The sequence below is a fragment of the Pollicipes pollicipes genome, unplaced genomic scaffold (genome assembly GCF_011947565.3).
Source record: "Pollicipes pollicipes isolate AB1234 unplaced genomic scaffold, Ppol_2.1 Scaffold_3447;HRSCAF=4054_pilon_pilon_pilon, whole genome shotgun sequence".
Classification (NCBI taxonomy): Eukaryota; Metazoa; Arthropoda; class Thecostraca; order Pollicipedomorpha; family Pollicipedidae; genus Pollicipes; species Pollicipes pollicipes.
Genome location: NW_023596297.1, coordinates 37638538 through 37648194, shown reverse-complemented (window position 1 = coordinate 37648194; position 9657 = coordinate 37638538). Strand labels below are relative to the sequence as shown.

The 9657-nt window shown below is 52.6% G+C and overlaps 1 protein-coding gene across 1 annotated transcript; it reads right to left on the bottom strand.

Moving 5' to 3' along the window:
• Nucleotides 1–296: 296 nt before the first annotated feature.
• LOC119092516 (cytochrome P450 3A9) lies at nt 297–7764 on the bottom strand. Its single transcript, XM_037215476.1, has 2 exons — nt 6573–7764; nt 297–373 (listed from the first exon to the last, which is right to left on the bottom strand). The coding sequence occupies exons 1-2, from the start codon at nt 7762–7764 to the stop codon at nt 297–299; spliced, it is 1269 nt and encodes a 422-aa protein (XP_037071371.1).
• Between the last annotated feature and the right edge of the window lie 1893 nt (nt 7765–9657).

Genomic DNA, 9657 nt, shown 5'->3' with positions numbered 1-9657 from the left:
GGCTGGCCTGTGATGGACGAGGCGGAGACAGGACCTGGCTGGCCTGTGATGGACGAGGCGGAGACAGGACCGGGCTGGCCTGTGATGGACGAGGCGGAGACAGGACCGGGCTGGCCTGTGATGGACGAGGCGGAGACGGGACCTGGCCGGCCTGTGATGGACGAGGCGGAGACCAGACCTGGCTGGCCTGTGATGGACGAGGTGGAGACCGGACCTGGCTGGCCGGTACTGCAGGCACCGCCGTCGCCGACGTTGACGACTCGCTTGAATCAGCGGCCACGATGGTAATTAGGCGCTCAGATGTTCCGATCGAGAGGCGGTAGGCGCTCACGCCACTGCTCGATGCTCGAGGCCGCCTTTCGTGCCGCCTCAGCTGCGGCGCGACGCGAGCAGGGCCGCGGGCGTGTGTTGGGGACCTGTCGCGGCGAGAGCTGGTGGTCGGGTTCGGTCATGGAGGCACGACCTTGTTAGGAAAGACTGTCTTCGCTTTCTGGTGCATGAATGCATGAGTGCGTCCATCTCTCGTTGTTTTACGTTTGTATGCGGTTGTTTGTTTGATTCTGGCCCGTGGCATACATACGATGCGGAGTTGCCCCCAGGACGTCAGCAAAAGCCATGCCAGATATAAGATAACGCAAAAGTGACGATCAAATAAAGCCATGACACTCAATACCGATCTATTGATCACGGAATGATATCTAGATTGCAGGTCTATTACCCCCATTCAGGTCATCCTAAGTTATTCTGAGCCATGTGATTCCGAATAGGAATGTTCAGGAATGCCCGCCCTGCCACACTTCTTCACGCACTGCCATGTGCAGCGGCCACCGTTCGACACTTCCACGGGCGTCGTCCGTCGCTGGCACCGACGACGGCCTTGTCCATCCTTGGGAAATCAACACTACCACGGGCGTCGTCTGTCGCCGGCACTGACGACGGCCTTGTCCATCATTGGGAAGTGGGCCCCCGGGCACAGACCGACACGAAGCCGAACCTTTAGTATTGGTGATGTCTGGCTGAAATAGAGGTTCACATTGTCCCAGGAGTCCCGCACTGGTGCGAGGCTCCCCCTGGACTGGCATTTGAGGGCCTGACCCTGCGGACACGTGTATTTAATGTGACCTACACCCAGCCCTTCCGGCCCTCCCATTGGGTCCTTGATCGTCTGTCCGGAGGGATCCTTTGGGCCCCTCTTCGGGCCACTCTGAACACTGCCCTCGGCCGGTTCGGGCCCCTGAAACACAGCGCCGGTGGTAGAATTTTAACCCACAGCGTCGCAATTTGCGACTCATGGACAAACCAAAAGGTCCTTTGTTATGGAATTACTGTGTTGTAGGATAAGATAAACATGGTCATTCTGAATATACATGCTGTTTAAGGGAGTGTTTCACATTCGTATGAGGTTTTGAACTGAAGCAGCTATCTTGAAGGTCATTTGATGCAGCTCGCAGCCCAGCCCCCTAAACCCCTCTACTTTCTGAGGCATACGCTCGCAAAGATATGCAGACTTTTTCGGGGAAACTGCTCCAAAATCACCCAGACACCCATGACCTCATCATAACATCATTCCCATCCTGCCATTCCACTGGCCACGCGGTGATTAAGGCCAACAAAAAATATGGCTGTTCAGTCGTCCATAGCGTGCGTTGGTGAACACAATCACCGGCTATAGCGGGCATTAATTGGCTCTTATCCAATGTTATGCAAGCTACGATGACATAAGTAGTGACGTGTTGAGGAGCACATTTACAAAACAGGGAAGTTGCGTTGTTTAGAGCAGTCTTTTCCACCTAAAAGTATACCTCTGATGCTTGCCACAACATCTTCAAACGTGGAATGTTGGCTTGAAACACAAAGCTTCCCGCATGTAATTGCAAGACGATGTCATTCTGTGCGAACCGTCCTGCCACCATGAACAAAAGGCTTCATAGCATCTGAAGCTCCATGCTATCCTTGTTTTACCAGAGGTCAGGGACGAGCTCAGGGCGAGCTCTGCCACAGCCGGATTTCTCTCAGTGTCGGAAGTTTATGGACATCATGGTAACTTATGATCCGCGGCGTCTGTATGGCTAAGAACGGCTTCAGCCCCTGGGAAGTTGAGCTGCGCACTGAAGTCAGCTCTGTTGAATGATCACGGGCTTTATACAACGCGTCTATGTTTGTTGTTTCTTGTTGACCAAGCGTGTGACCAGAACATGGCCAACGAGTCCCCTCCCGCCCCGTTAGTTTGGTTGGTTGGAGCGCCTGCCTTTCGATTCACCCACCAGTGGCAGGGTGGATTTATGTCCCTTACGGCGCTCGCTATTTGTCCCAGACTGGTACGGTTTGCAACAGGTGGCAGCGATTATACTAAAGTTCAGGTAAACTCAGAGGGCAGGATCGACCGTGCAGAGCATTGCGACACGTTAAGCTCCTGCCGCCAAATTCTGCCGTTGTCCCGGAATTTCACGATCGAATGGTAGGGTCGCGGCTCAGTTAGCAACCATTGTTTAGTGTTGGCGCCGGTCCCAGAAACCCATCCATTCAATGTGGTATGGACAGTTTTAAGCCCTCATGGTGGCAATTATTGATTTTGGTCCGAACTCGCGAAGTTTGAATGTAATTCCTACGAAATCGCCGGGTATCTAAGGCAAGCCGCTTCGCTTAGTGGGCAAGGCCCCTACGCCCCCACCCCACGTATTATCACGTCTGGCATGTCACTGACGCTTGCGGTATCTCACTTTCAAGAAACTGTTCCGCTCCTACTGATACGTTGTCTTGTCTCTGCCCTTCGACCTCTGTATTGGCTTGCCACGTCGGTTTCGACAGCGCGCTATTATCTCAAGCTGTAACTGCTGAGTCGCTCTCACTGTTTGGTAACCCGTTAGGCTTATTCACGCTGTTCGAATCCTGAGCAATGGCAGCATCGCTGTCAGTAGTCAGCACATTGCATATGAATGTCAAAGCAGTCCAAGCCAGTAGGGAGGTTTGTGTGACTTGGTTTCGGGCCAGATGAACCGAACCCGGCCGAGAAACGAGATAATGGCCAGAACCCGTATTGTTATCAACATTTTCCTGTGTTTGGTGCTTGCCGGCATTCATGTTCATATTCATGTTAACTTATGAAGGATTCGTCCCCAAAGGACCCAGTCAGGTGTACACTGTGACTTAAAGTAGCAGACATTTTCACATACTTAATAAAACGGTCACAGTCACGATACATGCAGAAAATAGCACGAACAATCGATTGCCATTTCTGTTCGGTAACCCGCGGCATGCAGGAACACCTCGTGGTTCTGCACCTCGATAATAGCATCTGGGAGGGCGCACGCACGGGAGAAGAGCATGGTCGCGACCATGCTCTTCTCTGACAGGAGAAGATTCCCTGCGCGACAGACAGGCAACGTCTCTCCAGTCGCAGCTTTTCCGCAGCGGCCATTCTCGTTTCTCTCTGAGATATCTGGGAGCATCTAACAAAAAGGGCTCTGAGGCTCGCTCCTCCTCCTAAAAGAAGAGGAGGACCGAGCAATTGGCGCTGGCGCCGGCTGCAGACGCTTCGATGGCAAATTGCAGGCCGCCTCTCTGCCAAACACAAGCCACCAATCGCACGCGTTCTCCGCCAATCAACATCCAGAACTAGTACTGGGCCCAGTGCAACCTGCAAATCACATCCCGCAAATTTGAGTCGCCAGCGAACTGGCATCTCCAATCCGTAGTGAGCATCGCTGCCATAGTTTTGCTTTGGACAGTTATCTCGACACCCAAATGCGCGATGACTCGTAGCGCCGCGGGATGTTGCTAGGTTCGCAACGGGTGGGCGGAGAGTTCGATTCCCGGGACGGCAGCAGGCACCTTTGTTTGGGCCCACTTTGCACGCTTGCGCCGGGTTTTCTGGAGCAGTTCATAGGCAGTAGAGTGATGAGATGTTCATGCTGCGCAAGGCTCAGCCATTATCAATTTCATTATACGGTCAGGTACCGGTCATGATGAGAACTCACGCCGGCATTCGGCCTTTCCGTCAATATCGTCGGCTCTGGACATACACTCCTTGTATTTGGCCGGGGTCGAAGCCTAGCCGGTATCTACGAGTTGTCCGGATGTGATGTGGACCACGTCGCGTAGAAGAGCCTGCTTCGAAAAAAAAATAACCGGACTTCAACCACCTTGTTTCGGGGGGCTTGGTGTTCTTCGTTTTACCTGTATGTGCCTCAAGGTGTAACTGAAATAGAGAACGCAATTCTACCGGTATTTATATGATGGTGCATGCCACATATCTGCACCAATACAAGTCAGCGGCATTGTTATCTCCACCTGGTCCTCTAACTGTTGGCACGTGGCCGCTGTGGCCTCCCCTGCCCCCGCACTAACCTCCACCACTGATTGAGTCAGGGGCGGATCCAGAGAGGGTGGTCACGGGGCCCGTGACCCATCGTGGTACCCCGAAGTGGCCCATAGGCTCCGAAGGGGCCCGTAGATGACCAAACAGGTACAGTTTTTTAACACAAAACACAAAAAAATCTGGATTTCCAGGCCACCGAGAAGAGTTGCAAACGAAAGTGAATGGCCTACGAGAAAAGATAAAAATCTTCAAAAATGGAAAAGTTGTTTATTGGAAATTATAATCCTTATCACGCTGTCCAGAGTCCTATCCTGTTTCCGGGGACCTATATGCCCACTTGCAAGGTCATTTCGACCGTTAAGGAGCCTTCCACGTTAGCCCTGACTGCTTTGCGTTTGCTCGGAGGGACCTGCACGGTTTCTGTGCTCGTCCTGCTAGCGTGCCGGGGCGCTCTTGTCAATCAGAGGCCTTCCACGGATTCTTTCCAGTCGCCAGAAAGGCTCTGTGGGCTATAGCAGGGGACCCCCATGTAACTTGCTCGGGTATTCTCGGTGGCTCGGGGGACCTTTACGTTGGTTTCGGTTCACCTACCGACACACTTGCGATACGCTCATGGACCCTCTGCATTGGTCTAGGGCGCTTCCAATTTTATGTCACTTGCTTAGGGCCCTATCCTCTTGTCGGGGGCTCATCTGTTAACCTGTTTATGTACACTCTGTCGGTCGGGGCTCTCGAAAATGAGTCCAGGGTGCTTTCCATTTGAATGGAGGGCCCTGTACACTTGTCGGGGCCCCATCTGTTAACCTGCTCCGGCACACTGAATTGTTTAGGGGCCCGGCACATTGGGTATTTTAATGTAGGGACCTACGCTCTTGTCAAGATTGAGGCAATCCACTGATGCACCATTTCCATGAAACTTAGCCACCCTAATGAGTTTCAGACAGGTGAGATATGTTCACTGCGCCGCAACACAGTGACAAGTCTTGCCGAACATTTGACAGATTCCATGACAAAAAAGCATGTGACAGATGACATGGCGCGGACCAGCCCCACACAGAGAGACAGGATAGTAGGTGTGGAAAAAATAAGCCCATGCGAAGAGCTCAAGCACTTGGCGGTGTGAAATAGTGGCGTAATTAGTAGCGGGACGAAAAATAGCATTGTATTTCCATCCCACCGTCGGTATAATGAGCTGCCAGGCCCGACTTTGATTCGCGACAATGCTCAGCACCTTCGCAGAGGGACATGGCGAAATGCGCAAGCCCGATAACATAATGTAAGAGCTGCATGTCACTTTTGTGGAAGATTTGGTGCCGTAGACGGTAAAATAGGTCTCGTGGAGATTTATTTTGAGGCTGTGGACGGGCACCACTTTTTAAAGTGCATGACAGAATTTTTGCCACGGGTCTTCAGAGGAATAAGCTGATGAAATCTGGATGGACGCCTTCCTGCCAGGGTGAGAGGTAGGCGACGCCACATAACCTCAGCAGCTGAGTGTGTCGTAAAGCCCCAGTGACATGACATGACGCCTTCCAGGAGTTGGGTGTCGCCAACAATGAATAGGAGATGTCCGTTGGGGAAGGAAATGAGGGGGATGAGGATGACGATACGGAAGAGGGTAGTTCCGACTATGGGGCTCTGGGCGACGCTTGAGGTCAATGGAAGATCGGGTCAGAGCCGGCCGCCACCACCTGCTTACGGTCTCGCAGGTAGTTGCGAAATTTGTTCGAAGACATGCCGCGCCATTGTAGCCTGTTCAGGAAGACATCATGAGCGACGCCTCCTCTCATCCATACCTGCAAGGCTCTGCTCGCCCATCTATTCATCCCGATATCCATTCAGCGCTCCCATGCTGTTACCCCCACTCGTTTCCGGCTCTCCCTTCCGTCTGCTTGCCCTCGCCCCAATCCCCTTTCTCTTCGTCATCCCTCCCTCAACGAAATTCATGCACACACTCTCCCATCAACCCCTTCCCTTATTCATCACTACCGCTTACTTCTTTCTCCCTCCCCCTCCACACCTCCCTCCTGTCCGCCCTGACATCTTTCACCACTTTCTCACCGCCCCATCAACCCTCCACATCCCTTCCTCCCCGCAGATTTTACTTCCCGTTCTACCACCTTCCTTCATCATTCCACCCATACATCTCCCGCGGCCTAATCACCCTGCGGCCGTCGCAGTTCGACCCGCAAGTTGATCTGGCCGGAGGCGGGCGCGGGAGACGGCGGCACAATGGCTGCCACCAGCGGCTCGCTGGTCGGCAGCAGACGGTACCGGCGCAGCACGTGACACAGCGCCAGCTTGATCTCCATCAGGGCGAATCGCTTGCCAATGCAGTGGCGCGGCCCGGCGCCGAACGGCATGTAGCTGCAGGGCGCGATATGCGGCTTGTTTTCGGCGCTGAATCGCTCCGGGTCGAAGCGCTCCGGGTTGCGCCACAGATCCGGGTCGTAGTGCATGCAGATTGGTACCGCGGCCACGAAGGTGTTACAGGGCATGTGTATCCCCTGTACTTCCGTCGCGGCGCTCACCTGTCGGCCGAACAGTCCCGGGACGGGCGGATAGAGACGCAGTGACTCCTGAATCACCATATCCAGGTAGGGCAGGCCAGAAACAGTTTCGTAGTCGAGCCCGTCGCTGGCCGGCACTTTAGCCACGATCTCGTCGTACAGGCGACTCTGCACGGCCTGGTGACGCGCCAACAGGTAAGACGTGAAGGCTAACGCCGTACTCGTCGTCTCATAACCGGCCGCGACGAAAACGAACGCGTTTGAGAGCAGCTCTTCTTCCGTGATTGCTTGGCGGCTGCTGTCGGCACGCTGCGATTCCAGGAGTAGCTGCAGAGCGTCGGCGACCGTCGCATCGCTCCGTAGGCGGTGCTGGATGACGCCGCGGAGCCAGCGCTGCAGCTGCTGTTCCGTGTGGTATATGCGAGAGGTCGGACCGAAGGTGCGTAGCAAGGGCAGCAGCAGGCGCGTCAGCGGCTGGAGGCCGCGCAGGATGTACATCAGCGGTACGGAGTCGAGAAGTGTCGTCACCATGATCATCAGCGGGTCGTGCTGGTCCGTCTGGCAGTGCACGTCCGTGGCCAGAGCGCACTTGCCGATCACTTCCATCGTCAGGCGGCGGAAGGCATCGTATACGTCGGTCGGCTGGCCTTTGAGTCTGTTGCTCTCCAGTACGTCTAGAAATGTTTGGATGGACCTGTTTATAGCCGGCGACATTCCCTTCAGCTTGTTGGTAGTAAAGGTCGGGTTGAGCACGCGGCGGACGTGCTTCCAGTGCTCGCCCCTCAGCGTAAGCAGGTTGTGGTCAGGGATTGTGAGTAAAGGGCTTTTATTGTCCTGCCGGTCTGGGAACGTGTCAATTCGCTTGATGAACACCTCGTGCACCAGGTCTGGGTCTGTGGTGCAAAAGGTGGGCTTCGTGCCGATGTACAGCACCATCGTCTTGCCCCGGCTTCCATGCTGCACTCCGTATTCATCGAACAGACGTTGAAATTCCGACCAACCGGTGGGACCTAGCAGTTGGGCAGTATGTCCGTGGAAGAAGCTGAGTGGTGGCACTTTGTGTCCCAGTCTCTGGAGTGTTTGAAACTTGTACACCCGCCGTCTGCGAATCCAAAGCACACGTTAAGCACGTAAAGAAACGACACGCGTCATGCCTCCCACCACTCACAACCAGTGAGTATGCATTGGAGCATCGGGTGGCATATGCGTCCTCCATCGCCACATGCTAGTCATCAGCAATGTAGAAACACGGTAATCACTGTATACTCTCGGTGATGGCCTGCTGCGAGTATTTGAAGGCTATGTTATGATGTAATGACGAACGATTCGACCCCAGAGTGATTAGATTGAATGTTTGACATGATGTAGAATGCGTAGAAACGTACGACCCGACCTTGGGTCAGTGTATTCGTTATGGCGTCTTATGGCCAGTGAAAAACGGTAAATTTTGCAGCTTCGGGCATTTTGGAGGAGGTTGAACAAATTATTGTGAAATTTGGCAATATTTTAGGGGGATACTGGCGGCCGCGAACTGAGCTTTCCATGTGTGTAAATGCATTGGTCCCAGCTTGCGCGATCTGGAAATCAGCGTGTTACATTAGAAGCAGTCTTCAAAAGACGCGGCACCGGTCGCTTCACTGTCGATTGCTTCTAACATTTTCGGTCTGGTAGCGTTGGGCTGGCTGGATAATCTGCGGAGAGTACGCACATCTGCACGGCGCAGTTGATTTCAAGTCTTTATGTGCTCGGGTTGTCGAGCTTCAAAACACTTCAAAACTGTCGAATTGGATGTTAGCGTGTGACCACTCTTGCGCGGCCGGGCGTATCGGTTCGCACTTTTGACTATACGGTTTGCTCGATGTTTTCCAAGCCGAAATGAGTTGATCTATTTTCGCTGCAACCATCCGTTCCCGAGTTGTGAACACAAATTCGATACGCTGTCTGGCGATTTTTGGAAAGTTGTGGCTTTCGTGTATCTGTATTAAAGAGAGCATGCCGCTTTCTTTGCACTTTCCACTACTTCTAAAATCAGACGCATCTGATTTGATTGGTATTACCAGTTGTTTCGAAATCCCTTTCAATAGCTCAGAATTGCCATCTGATGTAGCCGCTCCTACGAGAGATATATCATAGAACTCCCTGCTCACCACTATGAAAGGAAGACATTTGATTTGCCTTGCTTTTTCAAAGTGTGTTCTGTATTGTTTGAAACACACTTATTTGTCAAAATGATTGTGTAATAAGCAGACATGTGCCTGGTTCCTAATATTGGTTCCTGGTTCCCACTGGTTCTTTCGACAAAACAAGATGCTGGATCCTGGTTCTCACTGGTTCTTTCGACAAAACAAGATGCTGGATCCTGGTTCCCACTGGATTTTTCGACAAAACGAGATGCTGGATCTTGGTTCCCACTGGTTCTCTTGATGTAGCAAGACCCTGAATCCCGGTTCCCACTGGATTTTTTGACAAAGTAAAACCCTGGATCTTGGTTCCCATTGGTTCTTTTGACAAAACAATACCCTGGATCTTGGTTCTCACTAGTTCTTTCAACTAAACAGGACCCTGGATCCTGGTTCTCCCTGGTTCTTTCGTCCTCCTGCAACCCATCGTCCTTAGCACCAAAAATAAAGAGCAGGCAATTAACATTATACACTACGTCGTTTCGACCACTGCTACTCACAATGCTCGCATGATTGCCTATCATCTTCAAGAAATAACCATCTGATAATATAATAATTTCGGCCACAAACAGGTCATATGATTTTTAACACGCGGACAGCCGACGACTTATAGCATGTACTAAAAGGGCAGCATAAGCACCAAATTACG

What these genes read in the sequence shown, in the direction of transcription:
- LOC119092516 (XM_037215476.1), bottom strand. Translation starts at nt 7,764, where the DNA reads ATGGTGCTGTACATCGGCACGAAGCCCACCTTTTGCACCACAGACCCA. An exon ending in GTACCGTCTGCTGCCGACCA is followed by an intron (nt 374 to 6,572) that starts GCGAGCCGCTGG and finishes GTCGCGCCGCAG; the next exon opens with CTGAGGCGGCACGAAAGGCG.